Here is a 27,984-nt window from a genome sequence, read left to right as displayed (position 1 = left end):
TTAGTAAAAACAACATTTTTGGTGTAATTCATATTTAAATAAATTTTCCTAATGAATTAATTAACAAAAATAGGTTTTCATCACATATGCAAATAGTTTTTAAACAAATATATGAAATATAAATGAAACATCATTTATTCATCTAAATTTAATTTTCCTAACTGGAAATATTGTTGGATTGCTTTTTTGATTAAAATCAGCTTCACAATTCCAACACTGTAAACAAAAATATAAACATAAAAACTTAGTCTCTCATTGCTTCGGTTTCCGCGAGATGGAATTCTTTTGTTTTGTCCAGTTAGCCATCACAAACTCGTCTATTGGGTCCCAAACTCGCCAATTCAATCACAAAGTCGCGTCCGCCATCACAAACTCGTCTATTCGATCACAAACTCGCCAATTCAATCACAAATTCACGTCCGCCATCACAAACTCGTCTATTCGATCACAAACTCGCCAATTCAATCACAAAGTCGCGTCCGCCATCACAAACTCGCTGTTCGTGGCTAATTACAATAAAATATTGATCTTAATGCTCCAGTGGTTCACAAACTCGATTCGCAATATATTTTTGAAATCGTGTGAAGTCCTTGGTGTATTATTCCCCGGTCGAGGACCTCTCCGAGATTCAATCATTATTATTTCAGTCCCAGCCCCAAAACTTTTACAGGTGACCATAAAATCCGGCTCCGGTCTCCGGGGTCCGGCATGAAGACACCCTGTAATCTGTAAAAGTGGCGTTATTGGGGCGCAGGTTAGCGAGCAGTTTGGATAAATCGGGCGGTTTGATGGTCCAACCTTCGAATAGTCGTGGAGTTTTACAACCGCAAGCTCGGTTATACGAGCGCAGGACCGGACAGCTGTCTTATCTCGGTGTTCGTGCCGGGAAATCTAATTATTGAGTTACACGGTGCGCTTCCTGTCAAACCGGAGTTTTAATGATCAACCGGTGGTCATTACATGGCAGTCGACTGGTCCGGATCGATGCCGTATATATATTTGTAAGTGGCTGGCATCATGTCAATTAAATTACTCCGGTTTCCGGTAATGGTTTTCGGGGGATGGGACGAACTAACGAGTCTGCGAGCAGCTGGATCCGGTTTAAACGCTACGGGATGGGGGAAAACCCGGTATTAAGAAACAATTACGCTGTTTAATTTAAATTGGTCTCATAGTGGTAAATCTAGGAGAGGAGCATGGATCTAGAGTGAACTGGAATCCGGATGAACGACGGACAAGATGGGGAATTGCTTCGTGTTTCAACAGTTGGTCAAGGAAAGATATTTAACTAGAAACTGCAACGCGAAAAAAGTGTTGTTTTGAAAGTGAAAGATATTTATAACAGACAAGAGCGAGAGGACGGAAGGATCCTGATTAATGACAAAAGCTCCGGAGAGCTTTTCAAACACGCCAATACTCTTCAAGATTGTTTAGTGCAATCGATATTCAACATTGAGCTTTGAGGACTCTCCGCCCTAACTACCGACATTGCACCAGTATGTACACATAATATGGCGGCCATCGCAATCATACTTAACTGCTAAACACCAACAAAAGCCGATGGCATCGCTTCCACCCGGTTAAACATCGAAGCGAAGTTACAGGTCGTTGGTTCGATTTTGTGTTAAGAGCAAATTGCTCTAATGGGGCTCATAATTTCTCAAATGACCTATGGGACATGTTAACGATTAATGGTGCACGTTATTCGAAAAGCGTACCTTTCAAAAGCATCTAATAAAAGTGAGTAATGCCATTATACGCGGTCGGCGATTTTCTTTTTTCTTGGTTCATCTCTAATGCAGTAATTTTTTCACTCACGTCCTTTAAATCTTTTCACTGATTCAGCAATTCAGATCTTTCGTTGTTAATTCTGCATTAATTTGTGGAAAAAGTATCATGTATGACTCGCGTGTAATGGCTTGGACTCACTCATGAGCGAGTATTAGCCATTACACGCGAGTATAATTTGTGAATAATTTTTCTTTTCTTGTTGGACTCCGTTTTTGGGGCCAGGAATCGTCGACAGATGATCGAGTCCTTGTAGGATTTAATTTCGCGAAATGAAAATCCGCAGCTCGCTCCGAAACGGAAGAATGTTCGTTAAACGCAGGTAGGTCGGTCCTTAATGGCGTATTATAGAGCGGAGCAGGAGCAGGATGACCCAAATATCTGTTGCCAGCGGAGGCGTGAAATTACATTTGACAATTGCTTTCAGACGGCGTCTGCAGCCACAAAAGGTCGACCGGGATCTCTCCAGGATTCCCTCCGTTCTTCCCCACTCGAAACGCGATTAAGGCGATATGACTCGCCCGAGACGGGCTCCATCCAGATATGGGAGTCTGGGGAGGGCCGAATTTGAATACCGCGAGCGAAGTGCGAGCGACGAGCAACAGATGGCAGCGCGGCCGTTGCAAATGGCGACCGGATCGAACGAAATCCACTAATTCCGCGTCTCTAATTTATTTTCCTTCGAAACAATTTGTTTTAAGTACTGGACAATTACCGCCCTCGGTGGCTCTGATTGAAATTTATTTGTTTACAAACAGCAAAAAGAAGTTGAAGGAGCCGCCCTAGATGGAGCTCTATAAAAACAAATAGCTGTTTTTCGACCATTGAAATTTATTATATTAAAACTAATGGAGCGGAATCGAGGCCCTTCACTGAAGCCTCTCTAATAAACTCCCGTATTATCGAGTGAAACATCCTGGATTTGATGTCGGTGGGGCGTGACATATTTGTGAAAAACAATTTTCAGAACTACCAATTCAGCAAAAATAAATACACAAAAAACGATTTGCACAACTTCAAACCGTTTGTTGTCCTGATACATAACAACGCCATGCGTAGGCAACCAGACATACACTATACAGTCACCCAAACGACCTTGAATAAGAAAACACATGATATTTTAGGCTAGAACCGGCGTAACTTATTTATTCTCCTCAACATGCATCATTGATGGTTTTGCAAACCTGAAAATTATCTTCTGCATTTGTTTAAATTACCCAAAACCTTGTTGATTCAAATCAAGACAAAATTGAATACTGTTTTTTCGAGCGTTGTTTCACGAGAAGAACCAACATTCTAAGTAAATTTACTCATTTTCTAAGATGAAAAGGTGTAATTAATGTCGTTGAGAATTTAACTTGACTGTTGCGAATATTCTTGTTAACAATAAAATTTGCTTTACTTATTTCATGCAGTCCAGGAATCAGAGCTGCACTTATTCCTTGCATCCGGAAGATGCAAGTTTAATTAGCTTTGCAAAAGATAAGTAAGACAAATGACTAGGTGAGAATAACTAATGAACATCTACCTATTTGTGAATTAAAAAAGGAAAATTGTAATTATTCTCCTTTCATCGCTCAAAAATATTTATTTTTTCGATTTGACCCCAGCAAAGCTTCACACTGATAATTTTTTATTTTTGTTGGACCTCAAGAATTTTAGTACTTTCTCTTCGACTCACATTTTTGATTAATGAGCACCAGAAATACATCTCAAGGCACTTTCGCCCGATTTTAACTCCTAAACAAAGAGCAAAGCTGGCACTATATCAACCATTTATGGACATAAGCCACTTACATTATTTCGATGATGCTCTTAGTTCCCATTTTCTCGAAAATAATTGTTTCTCTATTTATTCTACTGCAGAAAAAGCACTTGGATCATGAGGTTGTTTTGTGCACAATTATTTACGTGAAATTCGAGCAATTTAGCAGTTTTTCGAATTTTTGTATGTTTGTGTGTTTCCAGTTAATTCAAAAACTACTGCGTCGATTTTCTTCAATCAAGGTTTATTCGAAACAGAAAATGTGTGGTTGTGTTCCAGGCTTTGTTTGATCCCGATATGACGTCGAAGACCTGCGCAGCAGGGATAAATTTGCGCTTCGCGCTTGCAACTGTAACTTGGGCAATTAGAATAGCTAATTCAGACAAACGCGTCCATCGATCCGTCCAATATCCTTCAACTTAATTTTAAATCAACTGCTTTACAACGTCGGTTCTTTTTCGCCGTTCTTGCAATATTCAGCCGCTTAATTGAATCAGTGAACCGTCGTTTGATGACAGCTTAGGAAGAGGAATGCTTATAGGGACAGAGTTGGGTAAGCGGCGTCCTGAAGGAATTCGGATTTAACATTACACGGGGAATTATTCTGGAACTTTACAGCAGTGATGTTCGACAGAGTTGCTTGTTTAATTGAATTCCATTGTATGTTAAACTTGTTTTAAAGCTGTAGCTGAGCCGAGCATTCTCAAACTTGCGCGCAGTTTTAACTCATACCTTATAACTGATCCGAGTTCGCCCATTTTTACAAGATCACTCGAAGAAGTTTTGTTGTTTGTTCGGCGCACTCCGGAAGAGATACTTTGAGGATTCGCCGCGGATGGTGTTAATACAGGAATTCTTCACCACGCTATTCCATAATTCGCCTCTTGATCTTTTGCACAGAACCCGAATTCAAAACTTTACAAAGTTCTGCACCGAAGCAAAAGTCAAAATGCGTGAGCGGGGACGTGCCAAAGCTCAAAGCGTCGACGATACGCCATAATAAAATTTCACAGCGGTTTCGAATTTTTAATTGTAAACACGCTACTACGCCGCGAGCCAAACATAATTTTACTTCATCTGAAAAAATTGCATTTGCGAGATTTTCTCCTCGTTGTTCTGGTTATATTTTATTTTTAAACGCGATGTTTTGTGTTATTTTAATTAGTTTCATCGCAGTGAAGACATTTATTTTCATGTAAACGAACGAATAATATATTTTAACACATAAAATACAACTGAAATAATATGAAACGAGATAATAACGACGTGTTCATTAATGCTGTTATTAACAATAATAATTGCACGGTAGCTCGGTGGCCGCATGGCTATCGGAGACAGTGTTTCGAGGTCGCGGTCCCGGCGCTTGTGAGTTCGAATCTCACCGAAGGCGGAGGATTTTTTTCAAAGAAGGAACCTCCGCCGGGCAATGGATGTGTGTGCATGTCTTTCAGGGGCTGACGGTAGGGTGGTGGAAGGAAGAGCGACACTCTTCCGACCACCACCGCGAGGTCGGCAGGGTTCAAATCCCGGCAGGATGGGCACACCCATGAGTGTTGTGTTGTGACTACAAAAAATTGTTTTTTGAATTTATAATTTGTGAGGTGGCTCTTGCGTGCTCTGCGTCGAGTAGGAAATTGTGTGCAAAACGAGACGGCGTGAATATTTCTGTTAATAAAGCCTAAATTCTCTGTGATATTGCATTTTATTGGTATGAACGCAACGCAAGAATTTCATTTATCGCAGTCCACATATTGGAGTTTGGGATTCGGACCATTCGATTAAATATATTTCGGTGGGTTGTTTCGCTCCCTCCCCAAACAATAACTCTTTAATTTCTCTCTGTCAAAAATCCGAAACAAGGCAATTCATCAAAAGCTCCAAGTTCACCATTGTGTTGACCTAATTCTGCATTTGCCGTAAGCGAACCGATCCTTCGGTGCATTTTCCACCACACCTCGCGTATTTACGGCCCTCACGTTTCAAAGTTATTAGAGTTGTCTGTTTGAGGAAATATCTTGCACATGCCTGGAGTTGCAGAATTATAGATGTCAGTGAGTTGTAGTAGGTCTTCCGACAGATACGGAACGCTTCGATCTAAGTAATCCGTTTAATATTTCTCCCGAGTTTGAAAACTATTTGTCAAAACCATATTCATAAATTATTTAACGTAATTTCGGTAATTGAAATAAGAGATGGCGATAAATTGCGTTCCGCCGCGCCTCAACGAGTCCGCTTCTTTCGCCCAAAAAATCGATTCGGCGTCATTAGACAAAATATTTTTCGATTCGGAAAATGTTGACATTCTGCCGGTGCAGCACCGCCGTTGTAATTAAATTTTGATTTAAGACGAGATGTGTTTGTAAATTTCTCATAAATCGCTCGCAAAAATTGCTTTCGAAACAGACAGCAGAATAAAAGCAAATAATACGTTCATTGCATTGTTGTAACGAAAATTCAATTTATGTCATGCATGCAAATCCAATTTGTGTGATTTACGATTGGTGCTTATCGAAGTAGAAACTGGAGGGCAATCTAGTCAATTGGGCTGCTGATATTTTTCTTTTGAAAATTTATGTCTAGGATCACGGCGGATCCCCAAAAAATCCCTAATTACACTTCCTGTGACCCACAACAAACAACGGGCATGACATCAATGCATTGTTGATGGTTTTTTCCGGGGCCACCCATCCAAATGTTGACAGTATACGGCGTTGCTTAACTTCTCCGATCCAACGACAATCGCGATTTTGTTGGTTTTTCTTCTAAAAAATTGTTTACAGGGTTTTTCGCGATCGAGTTTTCGTCGAACTTAATCCATTTAGAGTGATATTTTTCAGTTGTCGTTTGGCAAGCCATTAGGCGACTAAATACACAAATTCAGCAAAACGCTGAACCAGAATTCGTTGCCGCTAATTTATGTCCTGGACTGCGAATAGCCGGACATAAAGTTGCTTGGAAGTTCCAAGTGTAACGCGTTTACTTGCAAGGCTAAACGAGCTACAGCGCCGTTGATATTTACTGTTATGGATTCCCGAGGTTCCAAACTACCCTCGTAACCGGCGATACTGGCGTGTTCGGAACTCCACTTCGACTTAGGCGAAGTCGTACGGAGTGTACGTCTTGCGGACGCCGGTCAACTCCCAAAAAATATATAAACAAGTGGACCTCGAATGCCAACTACAAGCGATGTTTGCTAACCGAACCGGAAGTTTATTCGACATGTTCCAAGCTCCGGTCCGAATTCCACAGCAAACATTAAACAACCATATCGGGACGTTCGCTCAGGAAGAACAGCCAGTTCCGGGCCCGGAATGGCCGGAGCGTTAGCCGGCTCTAATTCCGAAGTCTCACCTTATTTGCGGCGAGTGCGATTTCGGCAGACCTAATCGACTTAACAAGAAAGGAGAGTCGGGAAAATGCCAAATTAAATATTAATTAGGAAATAATTGTAACAGGTCGGAGAGTGTCAACAGCAAGGAACTGTTCGCGAATGATTTAATTAAAACAAAGCAGTCGAAGGATGCACCGGAATATGCAAGGCACACTCTCCGCCCTGCAAAAACCAACCGGTAAATAGAAAACGCTGAGCTATTCACGAAAAGTAAAACTAACTTTTAATTGGATGATGCGGGAGTTATTACCGAAGCGGAAATTGCGGACTTGTCTAAAATAAATTCATTTACTCTTTGCACTAACTGACACTAGTTTCGCGGGGGCGGCGCGGATATCGACCAGATTTAAAATATATTTGGCGGGGGCAAAATCGCGAAGCATTCAAGTAAAACAAAGGGAGGCAAGAATTAATAATGGAAAACACAAATTGAAACAACAATGCTTGCATCCGGTTCTTTTCAGTTGAGTTGTTTAATGAACATCTGATGCCTCGGGGTGGCTGTAATCAAACAAGAAGAATTTTTGTAAAAATTCTACATAAGTAACCGCAACTTGAATTATTGTTTTTCGGCCTTCTCGCCCGGAAAATTCCCTTTTACGTTCAATTACCGACAAATACGAGCCAACGGAAATGATTTTTTGTTGTTGTTGTTGTTAACGTTTACTTTCATTATCTTGTTCATTGAATCCGAAACGCGGGATAAATAGCGGTAATCAGGAATCAATTTGACGTGAACCGCAAACAGAATTTATTTAAATCCGACGCTCGGAAACTCTACACAATCCAAGAAAGTGAACAACAGACATTTATAAATTGCTTTGTTATTGTCACAAGTCCACAAAAATATTTTTTTCCATGATATATGGAAAATATAGTGGGCAAAGCGGCAATTGAATCACTAGTGAGGAAAAAATATTTTCTCACTAGTGAGCAAAGTAAACGTTTTGCGAGTTTGTCGCCAAATATGTTGTACTGAAAGTTTTTTAAATCTGTTTTTAAAATACTTTCTGAATATTAATAACTAAAGTTTGTCTTATTTTTGACTTCTTTAATTTTTTTAACCTGTTACTTAGATTTCAACTGACGAAAAAACGTGAAATTGCTTGGGATAAATTTCTGGTTTTTAAGGATTCCTGGTTTGGCAGCGATAGCGAGCAGACGTGGAAAAAGTGCAGCGATAGCAAACGTAAACAACGACGAGTGAGTGAGAGGTGATAAGGAGAAGACAGCGGGCAAGAAAGAGAGGGCATGCCGAAATCGCCGAAAGCAAGGAAAGAAAGCAGCAAGAGAGAAAGAGAAGAGGGTAGGATGTCGGAAGAAGGTCTGAACCCATTCAGAAAGAGTTCCAGAACCGAAAGATCCCCAAGTAGAGGCGAAGAAATAAATCAAAGCAAAGAAATAGAGGAGAAAATAGAAACAGTGCTCAGAGAGATAAAAGAGGATATGGCGGGAATAGTAGAGGAGAGCAGAGCACGAAGAAAGGAATTAGCGGCAGCGAGAGAGAAGGAGGGAGAGCAAGAAAGAGAGGACATGCTGAAATCGTCAGAAGTAAGGAAAGAAAGCAGCAAGAGAGAAAGAGAAGAGGGTAGAACGTCGAAAGAAGGCAAGAACCCACTCAGAAATAGTTCCAGAACGAGAAGATCACCAAATAGAAGCCAAGAAGAAAATCCAAAGCAAGGAAATGGATAAGGAAATGAAAACAACCATGATAAGAGAAATGAGAGAGGAGATCAAAACACTAAGAAAGGAATTAGCGGCAGTGAGAGAGGAGAATGGGGAGCTAAGGAAAGAATTAGCGACAGTGAGAGAGGAGATGAGAGGAAGAGAAGAAAAAGGGCAGTTGGAGAAGGCAGATTGGATGAAAAGGATGGAAATGATAGAGGAAAAGACGGAACAAAGAGAAAAGAAGGAGAGGAAGAATAATGTTATAATAACTGGAATAGGAGCAATAAGTGGAAATGTAGAGAGGGGGGTGGAAGAATGGTTAGAAAGGGAGATAGGGGTGAAAGTGAATGTAAAGGAAGCATTTAAAATAAATAAAGATAAGATGATGCTGGCAAAAATAGAAAATTGGGAGCAGAAGAAGAACATAATGCTAAGTAAGAGTAAGTTAAAGGAAAAAAAAGGTGAGAGGATGTATATAGATGACGATTTGACAAAAGAAGAAAGGGAAACACAAAAGAAGTTAAGAGAGTTGGCCAGAGAGGAGAGAGATAGAGGAAAAAGGGTGAAAATAGGATACAGGAAAATACAGATAAACGGGGACTGGTTTAGATGGGATAAGAGACAGGAGAAACTGAAGAAAATTTGCTAGAAGAAGGAGAGAATAAGAAGACGACTCGGCGAGAAAATGTACAAGGAGAAGGTGAATAAAAAGGTAGAGGGACAAAGACACAGAAAAGTAAGAGAGAAGAGAGAGACTAAGAGAATCGAAGTACAATAGGGAGGGGAGAGAGTGTGTGTGAGAGAGGAAAATGATAGCGGATTACAGAGGTGGGGACGAGGAGAGAGAGAACAGGAATGGGAAGGAAGGAGAAGAGAGAGAGAAGGTGCAGGAGGTGACGTGAGGACAGTGAGAAGATCGAACACATGCGGCGAAATGTGAGAGAGAAAGAGAAGGGAAGGGAGAGAAATATGGAGCGAAGACGGCAGGGAGATGGATGAAAGAGTAAGGAAGAGGAGAGAAAGAATGGAGAACGAGAGAAGTGAGGGAGAAGAATAAATTGTTATTTTTATGTATGTTTTGTAATCAGGAATCCGAAAGCCCGTAGGGCAAAATAAAGCATTTTGTTGTACTGAAAGTTTTTTAAATCTGTTTTTAAAATACTTTCTGAATATTAATAACTAAAGTTTGTCTTCTTTTTGACTTATTTAATTTTTTTAACCTGTTATTTAGATTTCAATTGATGAAAAAACGTGAAATTGCTTGGGGTAAATTTCTGGAAAAATTCATGCATTCACTTGTCCGGTTGGGGCCCTCGCCTACGGCTCGGACGCCCAACTTGCCCGCTACCCATCCAAAAATGAGCCATTCTCGTCGTTGCTCAGCTTTTCGACTCGTCACGGTTTCCCTCCTGGTGTGTTCGTTTTTAAGCTCGAGTGTTGCCTCGGTTAATTTATTGTCAATCTCGCCTGACGTGTTTGGCGTATTTGTGCGTGTGCTAGTGTGTAAAGTGCCAACTTGAAATAATTGAATTCGTCGCCTTAATTCATATCCTGGGGCTTCTCAAAGTCGACTAAACTTGTGTATCTAATTGTAATTAAATTACACACCCATTATACGGCATGATTTATTACGCAAGTTTCTTAGTCCTTCCCTGCAATACAGCCGACGATTTATATCTCGAGTCCGATGGCGTTGTATCTTTGTCATTTGTACTTAATCTATTTTGCTGTTTATGTAGCGACGGTGCTTCGTAATAATAAATGTCGTTTGCAAAGGGAAACGAGAGAATTATGGTAACGAGACGAGGATATTAATTTATTTACAATATTTACGTAGCGCGTTTGTTTCCTATCCCAATCTCTTGTTTGCGATGAATCGTTCATGAGGTTCAACCAGACCAATCAACTGGAAATTACACCGAGAAACGAGGTGTTGCGGGGAATTTTAGCGAAAACACGTAAAATATGTATAACGCCTATATTCGTACGAGTCAATCCGCGCGTCGATTTTTGTACGTCACGTACCGAATTTTTTTCTTTGCGATCACGGAAAACTTCCACGTATTCAATAGTTTCCATTTGTACCTTTCCCAGGACTAATCGGTGCAATTTATTTTGGCGCCAGTGCACACAACCGATAATGCACTCGATGCACAGCTTGCGCTGTATTGCAGTGCACGTGCATACGTAATTCGTGAAACATTAGCCTCCCAAAGCCAACTTTGTCATCTTCCCGACTTTAAGTGCCCATACTTAAACACAATGCTCGGGACACGGGATGAATTATTAAGTTCCTTCCTCTCAGCCGTGTAATTGTCTTACACTCTATAATAACCCACGTATACGACACTAACTGCTCATTCATAATTCAGATTTTGCAAGTGTATTAGGGACGATGAACCCGGACAGAAGTGACTCCAGTGGTGATAATTTTATTCCAAGGGGCCACTTCCGCCGAGGGATTCTGGTAACCCAGTGAAAAGGGGTCAACGCGAACCATGCACCAAAAACAGAGAAAAATCCAGAAGGTTTTTGAAGTAGTTCTTTCGGCGTCACGCGTCACGTCTCACGCTCCGAGGTGAAAGGCTCATTCGAGTCGATGTGAGTTAATCCATTTAAAGAAACTTGCGTGGTAATTTGTACAAATTGGCAAAGGAATTCACTTTGATATTGTTGGAGTAAGTCGGTTGCAGAGCTTAAGAGCGATGCATTAATTCGCTCCCGGAGTCAATTTTTCCCGGAGCGCCTTTGTCCGGGATAGATCTTGTGTTTTACAGGGTGCGTCTGAAATTTATATGACGGTGTTATCTTGACAAATGCGGGACGTCGGGATTAATCCCACATCCCGTATTCGAAACTCGCAATCTTTAATTGGCTCCGGCGTGCTTTCGCATTCCTTATTCCTTGTGTCGGCGGTTCGACTTTATTTGAAACTCACACATTCCCATTTCCAATTTCTTTCAGCTTTATTTCGCTGTCAAGTCGAGTCAAAGTTCCCCACACGCATGATGAATTTGAAATGGGTTTTGTTTGATTGTGTTTTTTGAGGGAGTCTTGTACGGGCGCTTCCAACAACAACTGTAAAAACTTGTAGCTTTTCACGTTTAAACTCACTATCGACGTCTTCCACGTTTCCACCATTGTGGCCAAGACAATGGACGGGGGCACAATGGGACGCGGTAATGGGAAGAGAGATTTTTTGCCAAGCCAGACTTTCCCACTAGCGAAAAAATAATCATTTCCAACGTCTGAAAAGGCAACGGTAATAATATCTGAAAGTAATCCATTTGTATCGTTTTATAAAAGGAATATGACGCAGAATTTTCGAATGGAACGCTGCGCGCACTCCAAAGTCCTCACTTACGTGAAGTCGACAATAAATTTCAAGAATTTCAAACTCCAGACGCCACCCTCGACGAGGATAAGATAAATAGGGTGCAAAATAAACAAAAATGAAAATTGAAAATTCCTACGACATGCTAAAAATATACACCAAATTAAAATAATGAAAGCACTGCTATCATTCTGTTTAGGGGTTAAGCAGCGCTGGTTGCACATAATTCTTGGATGGGTGGCCGCCCAATCGTCACTCGTATCTTAATTTTTTTTTGCAAAATGTGATATCAGCAATTAATTAAAATTGCTCCAGTTGCTTGCAATTTTTTTAATATATTTTTATCCCTCTCCACGTTCGCAGATTGTATTTTTTGCGTGGATTTGCGTCGCTGGGGGCCACTCGATTGAAATCAGACGTTGTGCATAACCGTATTTTTTGTTTTTCCGGGCAAGGGACAGGCGAGCCGTATCCGGCTAAATTGTATCAAAATGTGAGGGCGTAAAAAGCAAACTTCACGTACAAATGCGGCGTTTGCGACAAGTTTTTTCGGGGTAGCGGCGATAACGCATGAAAATATGATCCACTTTTGTAATATCCAATATGCGAAAGCAAAACCTCCAACGAAATATTTTAGTGGCGGAGGGATTTTTTTCTCGTTTTACGTACCACTGAAAAATACGACGTCGTACCGACTTAATATAACAGTTTGCAGCGACTCTCGCTGAATTGATACCCAATTTAGAAGAGTCTCGTCTGGATCCAAATCTCATATTTGCGAGATTAAATGGCGAGTTTTTGTCGCACAACTCTAAGGGGACTTTGAAAGTTTGCTGCTGTTCATTCTGTCCATAATTGAGACTAGCTATATTTGGATATGACGAGTGTTTTGATAAAAAATTCAAATTGATACAAATTATGTATTTCCAGAGTGCTTCTCTGGAGATTTGTAATCCAGACTCACATCTGGAAAGTCAAATTAAACGTCTTCTAGCTCTAAAAATAAATGTACAATTCATTTTGGATAAATAACAAAAAAAAAATGTAAAACTTTTGTTATACAGGGTGAAATCACAATACACGGAATAATTTTAACCACGGGCTACTGGCTTCATGTAGAACTCGGGAAAAATATTTAAAAAATTCTATGTCAAAAAATAAAATGGCTTACATTTTATTAAATATGATAGGTATACAAAGGTGGATTTTAAAAATGTGCCAAAATTTTACCTACGAGGTTGTGGAACAACGTAGAAGACTAAAAGCAACTATAAAAAATTGTAATTCAAAAATTAAATGTCAATATATTTTTTGACAGAATTTTTTAAATATTTTTTCCGAGTTCTACATGAAGCCAGTAACTCGTGGTTAAATTTATTCCGTGTATTTCGATTACACCTTGTATTGGCTTCATCTTTAGATTTAGAGTTTTTAGGAAAAAAATATCCCGAATATTTTGTGAACAAATTTGGAAGTTTTTGGAATCCACCCATCCAAATATTTAGCAGCGTTGCTTAATTTCCAAGAGCGAATAAAAATGTTTTTAACATTATGCCCCACGTTGGGCGCCACTTTTAACATTATTTGTGTTGTAAATTGTTTATTTACATAAAGGTAAACAAAGTTAACAAAGGTATGTGGTGAGACTCTTGAGGGAGCTCGAATGATCATATGAATAATGATTGATTTGTCCATGCGTGCATCCCTTTTATAGCCTGGCTGGGGATGGTGCGGCACGCTCCGACGGCGCGCAGCTGATGATGATGGTAGGGCCCCAGCGATTAGATTCTCGCTGGCGACGGTAGCGCTCCGAAAGGGTTAGTACTGGGCGTTTTCGTACTACATCCGTGATTTATGCTACATGTTTAATATTGTCCTCATTTTTTGATTTAGGGCTTTTAGAAGAAAAATGTCCCAAATGTTTCACAGATACAAAATACCAAAAGATTGTGATGATGATGATCTAGAGTGAAAATTCTAGAGCAGCTATAAAAAATATTGGATGGATTGGATTGGATTTTATGAAAGTTTTTGGCGACCACCCATCCAAATAGTTACCGGCCGCAGCGTTGCTTAGCTTCCAAGAGCGAATAAAACTGTTTAGTTGTTTGTAATTTTGTCTGGAAATAATCGCCGTCTGATTATATTTTTTATTGGCGCGTTCCAATTTAGCCTCCCTTGAATGTTCCCTGTGTAACACATGTCCGCAATTACCGCGTCAGTGTAATGTCCGTTGAAAAACCTGTAACGCCGCAGACGTGTGCATTAATTAAAACCAACAAAATCCCCCGAATGCCTCGAGTCCTCGAGAATTTACAGCAATTCGTCCCGCGGCAGTAACAATGTTAAAAATTTCAAATCTAGCTTGCAAATGTCACGTAATGAACGATAATATTATGTTCCGCAGAATCCTCGGCCCGTGATAGAGCTAGGATCCTGGCACGGTTGAGTGCATCTCATTTCGAATCACGCGAAAGGAACTTTGCTGACTCGTTAGCTTTGTGCAAGGAAACGCGGACTCGAGGACATCCTTTATCCACACACTATCCCCCCACTCGCCGTATTAGAAGAAGAAGAAGAAGAACTTTATTATTATTGTCTCGATACAATATACTTTTACAATATTTAGTTACCATTATTCATCTACAACTATGCTCTAAAATTGCATGTATCTGGATAATTGTCTTTTAAACTCACCTACATTGCCTAAAATTTTCAAATTCATCGGCAATTCATTGTATTCTTTCATTCCTTTGTAGAAAATTGAGTTCATTGTTCGGCTCAACATGACTTTAGTTATGTTTAAATCAAGCTTGTCTCTAGTTGAGTACCGATGAACTTGACAATTGAATTTAATAAGACATTTAAAATATGCCGGTAACATGTTATGTACCATCTTAAACATAAAAATCATTGACATATAATACAATCTTTGTTCCACTGACATCCACTGTAGAGTGCTGAGCATGAGTCGAATAGGTGTATATTTATTACATTTAAGTATTATTCTCATGCCTCTATTCTGTAATTTTTGTAATACACCAACTTTTGTTTTATCCATTAGATACAAAACAGAGGCACAAAAATCAAAGTGTGGTAAAATTATTGATTTATATATCACTAAACAAATATCTATATTTACAAAATTTGAGATTCTAGAGAAAAAATAAAGTTTTTTAGAAATTTTATCAACTATATATCTAAAATGACTATTAAACGATATCGTATTATCTATGACAAAACCCAGGTATTTGAATTCCTTAACAATTTCAATTTGTTGCTTATCAATAATAATATTAATTTGATTTATATTGATTTTTTTGTACCTGTTGTCTGTAGTTAAAATCATGGCTTTAGTTTTACTTACATTAAGTTTTAATTTATTAATTTCTAAGTATATTTTTACCTTTTCTAATATTTCGTTTATTCTTTTTATTCCCTGATCAATATTGTCACATATACACGCAATTAATGTATCATCTGCGAACAGATTTAGAAAATCACAAACTACATTTAAATGCATATCATTAATATATAATAGAAATAACAGCGGTCCCAAAACACTTCCTTGTGGAACACCAAGATTATTTGTTATGTTGGTTGACGTTGTCTCCCTTACTTTAACATTTTGTGTCCTACCACTAAGATATGACTTAAACCAACTCAACACACTACCCCCCAATCCTACGTCTTCTAATTTTTTTAGGAGTAAGTTTCTATCTATAGTTTCAAACGCTCGTTTTAGATCGAGAAACACAGCTATCACAATTTTATTGTCATCTATTGCTTTTTTAAATTTTGATAATGTTATCTGTAATGCCGTTTCACACGAATGATTTTTACGAAAACCAGATTGGTATATATAGAGCAAATTGTTATCATTAATATATTTACTTAGCTGGTGATAAACCACTTTCTCCAATATCTTTTCAATGATAGGTAGTGTATTAATCGGTCTAAACTCAGCTGCCAAAATTGTATTATTAACTTTTGCAATGGGAATGATAGAACTTCTTTTTAAATCATTGGGAAAATCTCCGTATCTGAGAGAGGTATTTATTAGATTAAGAATAACATGCCCTATCACCTTATAACTACTTTTAATAATTTTAGCATTAAGTATTTCATTTAAATTACTGTTATTATTTAATCCTTTGATTATGTTATATGTTATATTATGTTATATGTATTATGTTATATGTTATATTATATTAACGAATAACTTCAATTGGACCGAAGTTACAGCTCGAAAAACTGCACATAAAAGTCAGACCAATAAACTTGCCAACTTTTTACTGAGAGTAAAGCTCGTTATTCATGCCCGGCCGAGCTTTGTCGTTAATATTTAACGTCTTACCTTCTCAATTACGACGAATGACGTCTCCTCGGTTACAGGTTTTTCTCTTTACACTAAATTGAGGCCGAGCTTAAGATTTCTCAAGGCGATATTATTGTTTAGGTAAACAAGAGACACGGCATCGAGGCCGGATTCAATTATCACTATCTGTCATTTGAATGACAAATTAATGCTGAAATCAAGCAACGAAGTGACAATGGAACGGGGTTGCCCCACCGGCCACCCATCCAAATCTTAACCGTGTACACTGTTGCTTAGCTCCTTGGCCGAATAAAAATTGGACTTTTACATATTTTTTATTTTAATTTATTATTCTTTACAAAGTGAATGTATTCGTGTTTTCAGATAGGCAAAACTTTTTTTTCTCTGTGACAGTCTGAATCGAAATGTATTTATATTTCGGCGGGTGCTTTCGCTTTCTTAGCATTTTTTTTAAACAATGCGTTGGTGAGCGTGCCTGCTTTGTGGAACTTCTTAAAACAACAAAAATGTTTATTCACGCAAATTTTTAGTATTTAGTATTTTGTTCGTAATTCGTAATTTAATAACTCACTTCTTTGTGATAAAACACACAGAACTGGAGTAATTACAATGAATACATTTAAATAAGACGTTCTTTAGCAAAAAATGTATTTTGGTACAAAGCTGCTTTTGTAAATAAAAAGTTAATTACTGCTTTTTGATAACGGCCAAACTACAAAAACATATTTGCTTCGGGTACGAAATGTGGTGGGTTTTACCTTCGGGGGAGAGGTTCGTAAATGTTAATTGAAATTTTTTTTAAATAACAATTTTTTTATAGGACATAAACTCTCTTTTTGGATAATTCAGACAAACTATAAAATACACAGACAATTCTGGGTTTAGAGTTTTTTAAATTCCTTTTTCGACCAAACATTGCTTTGATGTAATCCTTTCCTTTTCTTTCTTATCTGTGTTACATAGCTCCAGAAGATCGCCTATCTATTGCTCTGCCTAAATGAGTAAAAAGGTGCAATTTTTCATTCCCCACGAAGGAAGGCAAGCTACTGGTGAGATTTTTCAACGGCAACACGACAATGACGGGATGGGTACCGGTGAGGATGGGTGCGGAAGAAAGGTGGTATGAAGTGGTGGGTTTCATTGAGGGTGTGAATACTGGCCCACCTAGCATTCGCCGTATTTGTGACCTGTGCTCATATCAAGATGTGATGGTGTGGCAAAACCCCTGAAAAAAAGCCACCCAGGCCAGGCGACCGGACCGGGATTTGAACCCGGGATCTGCAACATGCAAAGCGGCGCGCTAAGCGCTTGGCCACGATGCTGGGTGTAATACCGAGTGTACGATCGAGTCTAATACTATCCGCAGTTAATTATTTTCTTTGAAAATCTCCTCATTTCTTTCATTTATTTTCATCCGCATTGTAAAAATCTTCAAATTTTCCATTAAAATAAAACAAAATAACAATTAGCGGAGTGTGGAAGACCATTAAATTCATGGTCATTCTACTAATAAATAACGCTTTGATTTGGAGCAATTTTTTGTGAAAACCTGGTATCAGCGTAACGATTACGAAAATGAAACGGAATTCCAAATTCATAACGAACCTCCATTAAGACGATGTAGAATTGTTGTAGGGATTAGACGCATTAAAAACATGTTCAAGCTTTGACTGTAAACATGTTGTACTGGCCGAAATGATTCGGCTGAAAGCATCTCGGCACCTTGTTTACGTATTCCGTTTCAGTAAATAAATTAAAATTTCAGATGAATGAATTGGGCACGTGGTCTGTATCGGGGATAGGTTACTTGTACGAATGTCCGAAGCACCTTTTTAGGTCCCAAGCTCTGGTATACGTGCCTCATAAAGAAAACATGCGGTTCCACTAAGCCTTCTATTAGTGTTCGAAATCACGTTCCGTGGGTAATTTCGTCCATTACTGGCAATGGAGCTGTGCGGTGTCCACTGCCGATTGAGCCATCAACCTGGATGACTATAATTCTAAAAAATCCCTTCTCTAACGCTAACTGCAACTTCGGTTCAATTATTTGAAAGCTCCCGGCTGTGATTACGTAACTCGCCCGAAATGGAACGCTTAAGGTGACAGCTCTTTCAGAAGTGAAATGAAAAAACTTTGACGCTGATAAAACACCACAAAAATATGTTTCTGCTTAGTTTATGGCGAGAAAAATTGCTCCTTACCAACGTTTTCATGAACTTTACAAGGATCCCTTCGTGTGTGGACACTGTACCGAATATTTTTAATGCCAATTAGAAGCAACGTCCTGTCAATTTTTATTAACACCGAAAAACTAAATTTTAATTCCCATTTCTTAATATACAGGGTGACCCAGAATGGATCTGAAAAATTTTAACCACGAGCTACCGGCTTAATGTAGAATTTGGAAAAAATATTTAAAAAATTTTGTGTCAAAAAATAAACCTGGTAGGTAAAATTTCGACACATTTTAAAAATACACCCTGTATATCATATTTTATAAAACGTACACCAATGCGGTTTCCTCGTTTTAAAGCATATTTCCTAGAGGTTACATCGCATTGGCGTACATTTTATAAAACATGATATACAGGGTGTATTTTTAAAATGTGCCGAAATTTTACTTACGAGGTTGTGGGACAATGCAGAAGACAAAAAGCAATTTAAAAAAATTGTAATTCAAAAATTAAATGTCATTTTATTTTTGGACAGAATTTCTTAAATATTTTTTCCGAGTTTACATGAAGCCAGTAGCTAAAATTTTGCAGATCCATTCTGGGTCACCCTGTATGTGGAAAATTTCCTTGTCTTCATAAATTATTATAATATGTAATAATAAATTCAGGGGAAATGGTTATCGAATTTCATGAATAATAAAATTTGATGTTATTATTGTAGTAGGAACGTTGCATTATTTTCTGCTGCATCATAATCAATATTATGCAATGTAAATTATGACATAACGAAGCGTTTCGCTGAATGCATTTTGTTGCCCCAGTGGCAAAATGCAGTCAACACTTATTTATTTCAGGCGAAAGCACCCCCCATCTCACTTACAGCATCTTCCAACATCCATTATTTATTTACTTACCTTCGTAGTCTCCTCTTTTATTTAATTATTTGTTGGAATCGGTTCCGTCTATAAATTTCCATCGACAAGAGAAAAGTTGTAAACGCGAGAGGCCGCCTGGAAATAGTCGAAGTTCTTGAAAGAAGAGTTTATGTTTACCTTGGATCTTTAGAATATATGTTTCGTGACCAAGGAGTTTATTTTTCAGTCGACTGACCACAGTGTACATTCGATTCCGCAACCGAAATCAATGGACCAAAAGTCTATTCTCACTCAATATATTCTCGGAAACTCGCACCGGTAATTCCAAACATAATACACATGATTTTGCATCGGGGCTTTGTGTCGGGACCTATTTATACCCGAGGTGGTCGTCGGTGCTGCATTATTTCCAACATCCAGATTTGTAAAGCTCGCCATTCAACTGTTGCAATTTGGGGCTGGGAACTTGGAAATATTTTGCTGAAGGCTGGATTCGACACAAATAAAAATTCACGTTTTGTTTTTTTTTTTCTCGTTAATAATCAAATCGGATACATTTTATTCCATTTTTAGAACAACATGTGTATCACTAAAAACAATTTTGGTTTTGTGCACTGACGCGGAAATCAATGTGATCACTATTGTAGTTAAAATCGACTAAATAACAACATTTTTACTATTTCAATTTATCAAAACAATTTAATTTAAACAAATGTATGCACCTAAATCCAAATTGAATTTTTTTCACTGCGGATAAGAGAACAACAATGGAATCCAGGAGACTGCAGTGTAGCGGAACTTTAATAATAAAAAATAATCCCCTGGACGATTTGAAACGAAACATAAAATGAAAATGAAGGATTTGTTAGTCAGTTTGAAATTTTAAAACTGAAATGAATTATTACCGCTGTGCGGTAATAATTGTTTTACCACACGCCGTGCAGTAAAGTAGATAAACTAAAATTCATTTTATATTCGAATAAAAAACTTCACACAAGTACGCTTATGCGTAAATTACTGTAATCAAACTTTATACTCTCTACTATCTACAGGGTGTCGCAAAATTAACCTATTCCAAGTAGGGGTTCTTGTAGGAAAAAATCTCAGGAATCAGGAAAAAATAAAATAAAAAATATAGTGGTGGTCTTTACAAAGATATATGGGTCGGAAGGTTCAAATTTTATTCATGTTTTGTTCAAATAAAAAGTATAAATGGTTGACATTCATTTTGAAATATGGTGAGGATGATTATGTAAAATATTAAAATATAAATGAAAAGACATTTCTTGAAAAAATAACTTTATCTCGAAAAAATAAGTTTTATTTTTCCAATTTTTTTTCAAAAGGGAAGTACAACATTGCTAGAATATTAATCAGGTACTTTTGAACAAATATAGGCAACTTTGATATTTTTGACAGCAATTTTTTTTATACATTTTTACTTGGTGAACAGGATGTCCTCTACTAAGCCCCGAACTCGGAATACGATAATTTTAAGACACCCTGTATATTGTCGTAATTGATAAAAATAAAATGTAACCATAACAAACCACATAGATTGCGTCACATTTGTTATTTTAATTTTCTGATTTTCTATCTTGAGCGCTAGGATAGATTAATTTCCAAAAAAGAGATCTTGTCAAGAACAAAAATGAAAATTTGAACGAGATGTTTGCGTCTTGTTTCCTGAAAAATGGAGCAGCCATAAGAAAATATTTTTTTCTAAAGACGGCAAACCAGTATTGTATGAAAAATAAATGACAATATGCAATGAATCGTAGAGGTGTTGGATTCTCTCATGGGCAGTGACCTTGGAAATATCTGCGCAAAGGCGGAGCAATAAACCAATGACCATGTTTTCCGGTTGATTTGTAGCGCAGATATGACTCATAGCCCATGAGAAAATCCAAAACCTCCTAGTTGTTTCTTCGATTTGGCCGCAGTTACAAAATAATTCCTCAATTCCCGCTTGTTTGATTTATGTCAGCGCTCATGAACATAAATTGCCACGACTCATATCGAGTAAAATTGCGAATTTCCCAAACTTTGTTTAAAGTGAAAAACTAAACTGATGATTGATCGTTCGGTCTATATTGAAAAATAAATTGTCGGGGTAGTTTTCAATCGACAACGTCAAAACTTGTACGAATTAAATTTTTTGCTCGCAGCCTGGATAGTTTCGCACAAATATTATCCGGATTTTCTGTACAACATTCACGTAGAGGACACCTTTAACGCCGTGAAACACGTCCAAGGCTCTCTTTGATCTCGCGAGACGTTCTTCTCATGATGCGCAGAATTCCTACTTTGACTAATTTTTTGCTGAGTCAAGACTGCTCTATCTTTTGTGCTCCTCCTTCCAAAAGTATTCGATTTTCACAGGTTAAGATTCATATTTACGCACAATACTTCAATTGTTTATTTCGTCGTATCTACGACAATCCTTTTCGAAGCTCTTTGTGGATATAAGAATTGCGCTCGGTATTCGCTTAAAATACTGCAATAACGTAAAGTTTCCTGTGCTCCTTTTGTGCAAGTTTCGTGAAAACATTTGATTATGTACCCCTCGAAGACAGGTAAAGTAGGTGCAGGCGATACAATAGCGATATTTCAACCCCTGTCGCGGCGACTTAGCGCTCGTGGTGGTTTTCCGATTCCTCACCCCAAAAAACTCCTAAAATATATCTAAAACTTTGGCTAAAATAAAAAGTTGGTAAGTTAGAGCGTTGTCTCAAGTGTAAAGGATTGTCTCTGGCGCAAGTTGAGGAGATCGTCCGCTCAGATATTTTGTTCATATTTCAAGAACAGACTTCCGACAAAAGGAGCAGCTTTAAACAATTTCGAGTAAATAAATAGGAGATAAATTAAACAATGAACGCCCCCGGGAGGACGTTAACAAGACGAATGGAGGGGCTAGTTTTGTACTAGAGAGTGTTGTCGAGCCGGTCTAAAAAGCTTTCGCTTTCTATTATTCCCTGTTGTGTCGATAAATCAAAAATCACAAGGGTTGTTTATAGACTTTATACAAATACATCTAATGTAACCCTCATAAAGTCTCGTCGTAAATCATTAGTCAAAGGACGCTCTTATCTCGAGAGAGACTCCTGCAGTTTGCATTATGCAGGATTGTCTGAAAGTCGTTAATAACGGTTCACCTTGACAAGATATGGAGCCAGGTAAGATAGATTTAAGCTGAGCTGAGCTTTATCCAGGATGCACTTTTCCACCGGTCCGACTGAACTGAAATTTTTCGCTAAATATAATTTTACTACTGACTTTGAATATTACCAGATAAAGCACATTTTAATATTTGAAAATTTATGGTTTCGCTATAAAAATTTTATTATCAATTCATCAGAAAGTATCTCACTAAAATCGAAAATTAAATTTGAAAGATCCAAAAGCACTTTTTCAATATTATGGCACTGTAAAATGTCGACGGACTCAGCAACATGGAAGAATTCCACACTTTTTATGATTGTTTTTAGCTCGGAGTTATGTTTAAGCACTTTCATACTTTTATTACGTTTGTCGGGGTGTGGAATCGCACTTGATGTGTAGACAATATGCACCAGTAGATTTTATGGCGAAATGTAAATTTTTAATTTTTGGAATGCTAGTTTGTTGCTTGAAATGCATATTTCTAATTATTTGCTTCACTGGGCGAGAGTTAATTAACAAAAAAAAAAACACTAACGCAGGGAAGTGGAAAAGAAAAAAAGGGAGAAAAAGAAAACTTAATAAAGAACAGAAAAAAGAAATGTTAACACAAAATGCAAGAAAAATAATTTAACAACATTCCATAAATTGTGAAAATAAATAAATGTTCCTATAATTGTGTGAGAATGAATTGCATTCTGAGTAGCAAATACGGAAGTCGAAGTATTGGATTCTCTCATGGGCTGTGACCTTGGAAATATCTGGCAAAGGCGGAGCGATAAACCAGTCAAAAATCTGTAAATGAAAACTGAAAACATTGACTACTTTACATGCGAGAGAGAGACGACACTAACGTAACTAACAACGATGTTTTTTGGTCGGTTCGTAGCGCCTATTTGAGATCGATATTTGTCGTTTGCGCAGATATGACTCATAGCCCATGAGAAAATCCAACATCTATACACTATAAAAAGAAACTTGTTCAAGATTGCTAAGCAAAAAAAGCAGAAATGAAAATCCACAAATAAAACAAATATTTAAAAATGATTAAGAAATGCAAAACAAAATCGAACAGATATTAAAATGTCAAATCTAAAGTGGGAACAAATAATAGACAAAAAGTTTAGGTAGCGAAGGATAAAAACATAGTTGAGAAAAAAGAATACAGATACATGAAAAAGTTTAGAAAATTAATATAAGCACAAAAAAATGAGTAAAGAATGAAAGAGACTAAATTATTTCCATTGCACTGAATAATGAGGAAATCAATAAGAAATATTTTAAATATTTTTAAATTTGACGTATTTTTGTGCATAAACATGATATACAGGGTGTTCTTTTAAAATGTGCCGAAATTTGACTTACGAGGTTGTGGGACAACGTAGAAAACTAAAGGCAATTTAAAACAAATGTAACTCAAAAATTAAATGTCATTTTATTTTTTGACATAGAATTTTTTAAATATTTTTTCCGAGTTCTACAGTGGCTCGTGGTTAAAATTTTGCAGATCCATTCTGGGTCACCCTGTATTTTGAAAAGCAATCAATAAGAAATGTTTTAAATGTTTTTAAATTTTACCTGTTTTTGTGCATTAAACACTTCATTATTTTATTTATTTATTGTAGTTAATCAGTTAATTAATGAATTATTTATTTTTTAATTTATCCATTTTTTATTTATTCCTGTTTTAATTTTTCCTGGGCTGGGAAGGCGTTGGAAACCGTCAATTGTTTTGCTTTTTAAAGTGTAGATTGACAGTCGTAATTAGACAGCTAACCTTAAATTTATAACCAAATAATCTTCCTGTTTTTTTCTTTCTTTGCAAATGTTTTACATTAAAAATAGATTTACTAGCGATTCCTATTCTAGAACATCACCGTTTGCTGAAAACAATTATGTGCCGATTAAACAAATGTCATTCGTATCAAACGGCGGGAAATTCAAACTTTACACTGTTCCAAATGGTTTAATTTTCTCAACGCCTACTCAGCTCAAGTTTTCATTTGAACGCATGATAGCATTAATTAATAACATCCCGTTGTATTGTTTCTAGGATTTTGGAACACTCTGTATATATTTAAAATATTTTAAACGATTAAACTGCCGAATCAAAATAAACAAAATTAAATTCCTTCCAATAAAAATGCAAATTTATAAAGTTGGTGGAATTATACCCCAACAAAGCAACCATTATCGTGTCACATATTGAATTATAATTCATAAAGCACTTTAGAACCCCCTTTATTATTCAGTTATTGTCGATAAACACATGATATTGAAATTGCTTTGAATAGAATTTCCGATAATTAATTGAAAGGGCTCTGATTGTCTTCTCTGAATATGCATTGGCTATTTTTCCCATTAGCACAAAATAATCGCTGTTTAGAATTTCTTCTGCCAAATTTATACTTTACGCTGTTTTATTAGATCGCTTGCATTGTAATCCTTCGTAGTTAATATGCACTAGGGTAAATTCTTCAATCAACTTGGTCTCGTACAATGCAAGTAATGCAAGATGCAAAGCTTCCCACAAAATTATTCAAGATGGCGTTGCTGGTGTAAAGTTCTCCGTTTTTGAGTGAAACTATTTTGAAGTTTGATTCTGCATGCCACAAGTGCCAAGACTGTCGATGGAAACCGTCCCAGATCAAACTACAATTTGTAAACCTGTGCAGTTCCGTCGCTTCATTCGATTATTGGCTTTCCGTGAGAGGCAAAATAACGAGTGAACAAGGCAAAGAAAGCAGCCACCGCGAAATGAAGATATATGTCGGCTTATCGGTGACGTTGTTCTTCATTAATCCGGGGTCGATGCGTCCTGACCCCGCTGCAATCTCGCCGCCTCTTGACTGATGGACGCCTCCCCTCGAGGGAAGAATATTAATTATCGCGGTTCACAGAGCGCTTACTCCGTTCATAATAAATGACAAACCGTAAATTTCTTTTCCACCTTAGGAGGAATCGCTCGGGGACGCTCTTTCCATTCGGATCGTGTCTGGAGATGTTATTTTCATCAGGATTTATTTAACTCTTTTCAATTTCAAAGTTTTATTGGAATTAATTTTCTGTTAGACGGAATGGATTTTGCAAATCTTCAATTTGATAAGATATTGGAAGTTTTATGAACTTAAGAGCTGCCGCCCCCAAACCGCCCACTTGCTTTAATTGTACACTTCTTCACCAATAACGATTTTTATTTATGTCACCAACCATAAAATTTTACTCTTTTCAATCTTTATCCGACAACCTATAGTATAATGCATGTTTTTTGTATGTTCGTTCACCTCTGTAGCCTGAAATACTGAACCGATTTCGATGGTACTTTCACTGCTGGATAGCCCACTTATCCAAGAGTGTGACAAGATATATGACGTCACACTATTTTATCAGATTACCGGGGGCAGCATCTACAAACAGAAGCTAGGAGGGCACAACTGCACCTGTTTTCATAGGAGCGGCGTCAAATCGTTTACCAAAGTAAAAAAAAATTACTGTCACTGATTAATATTCTGGCTATGTTGTACTTCCCTTTTGAACAAAAATTGGAAAAATAAAACTTTTATTTTTTCGAGATAAAGCTGTTTTTCCAAAAAATGTCTTTTCATTTATATTTAAATATTTTACATAATCATCCTCACCATATTTCAAAATGAATGTCAACCATTTATATTTTTTATTTGAAGAAAACATGACGAAAAGTTTGAACCTTCAGACCCATATATCTTTGTAAAAACCCACCCTATATTTTTTATTTTATTTTTTCGAGATTCCTGAGATTTTTTCCTACAGGACCCCCGACTTGGAATACGTTCATTTTGCGACACCCTGTATAGTATAATGCATGTTTTGTATGTTCGTTCACCTCTGTAGCCTGAAATACTGAACCGATTTCAATGCTACTTTTACTGCTGTATAGCCCATTTATCCAAGAGTGTCACAAGATATATGACGTCACACTATCTTATCAGATTACCTACAAACACATTGGGAGAGCGTAACTGCACCTCTTTTCATAAGAGCGGCGCTGAATCATTTACCAAAGTAAAAAAATGTGTTTAAAATGAATCGCATCAGTTTATTATTTGCTCAGGAACCACATTCAAATGTTCACACTTGAGAGGCGCAAATCCATCATTTCCTTGTCTGTTTCCGCAATATTCAATAAAATGGTGGAATATGATTCATCAAATTTATTGCGGCTTTTAGTCCGACCCAGATTACAATAAAAATTTATTGGTTGTTGACATCGTTCAGATTTTATTGGCACCACTCTCACTAGTGGAGGTAGCGGCAGGAAACCCTTTCGGCCATCTTTTTTATTTAAAAGTGTAAACAGGTCGGCCAATGTTTTGATTGTGGTTTGCGGAGGCTTAATGTTATTAGCGGTGAAAAAAATAAATTCGATTCGTGCTCTCGAGCATAACTTATTTGAGGATTCCCTCGATTCCTTCAAACGAAAACATTTCTAAATGCGGAATTCATCCCGTAATACATAAAAAGAATTATGTTCTCTCCTGATGTATATCCTACATCAAAGTGCAATAAAAACGCCACATTTCAAATGGAGACCATCATTTTCCATTTTAAGTAACCGTAGATCAGAATATCCTTGTCACATGGCCTTAAATCCCGCCGCGGATCCCGAAGAGATTGAAGTTGTAGTTAAGATTCATCCCTTATTCATGGGGAATTTGTTACGTGTGTTAGTGGACAATGGGTCGTTCCCCCATTTATATAACAAACTAATGACTCTGTTGGGATCTCATAAATGAAGTCATTTTTTAGTCACTTTTCTTTCGTAAAAAACAGCTTTTCTTTAATACAAAGCCAGAAGAAATAACAATCATCTATATATATATATAAAACTGAATGTCTGTTTGTTTGTATATTTTGTATGCAAATCTACAGTTTTACTCCGATCTTGATGAAATTTTGTACACTTGATCTTCAAAACAAGAAGAAAATTACTGTCTACTTTAATTTTACAAAAACCAACCCCTACTACCATTTTAAATAATTTTAAAACATTCTAAAATTTGCGGGCGAAGCCGCGGGTAAAAGCTAGTTAACTACAATTTACAAATTAGATCAAACAGAAACAGTTCTACAGAATCATTTTATTGTTTTTCACCTTTTTGCAATATTTTTTGAAACAATATACAATATTTTCCTCTTTCACTTCACTGCACCTTTTTTGACAGCACGAACCAACTCTCTCTCGGCCTGAACTCCGACTGTAACTGGAGTTTTGTGTGTTTTTTTGCGAAAGTACGCGAAGCAATGCGTCTGGACTTCCCCGGCGCGAGTACTTCAAAAGCAATCATGTTCACGTGTTAGTGTACGCGTGCGCAAAATTCAATTTGGGACGAGTGGCCATATAACACTTGTTCTCATCTCATCGCCCAGCCTCCGAGTGTATTGCCACCCCGACACTGAGACCCTATTATAAGCCCGATAATGGAATCCATTTCCATAGCTTCGCGATCTTCTC

At 37.4% G+C, this 27,984-nt stretch overlaps 1 protein-coding gene across 1 annotated transcript; it reads left to right on the top strand.

Annotated features, from left to right (window-relative positions):
* The first annotated feature begins 8,195 nt into the window (after window positions 1-8,195).
* On the top strand, window positions 8,196-9,261 carry LOC138136990 (uncharacterized). Its single transcript, XM_069056294.1, has 3 exons — window positions 8,196-8,532; window positions 8,579-9,046; window positions 9,092-9,261. Exons 1-3 carry the CDS (start codon window positions 8,196-8,198, stop codon window positions 9,259-9,261), a joined length of 975 nt encoding a protein of 324 aa, XP_068912395.1.
* The last annotated feature ends 18,723 nt before the right edge of the window (window positions 9,262-27,984 follow it).

Source organism: Tenebrio molitor, chromosome 8, assembly GCF_963966145.1.
Source record: "Tenebrio molitor chromosome 8, icTenMoli1.1, whole genome shotgun sequence".
Lineage (NCBI taxonomy): Eukaryota > Metazoa > Arthropoda > Insecta > Coleoptera > Tenebrionidae > Tenebrio > Tenebrio molitor.
This window is presented reverse-complemented; position numbering and strand designations above follow the sequence as displayed.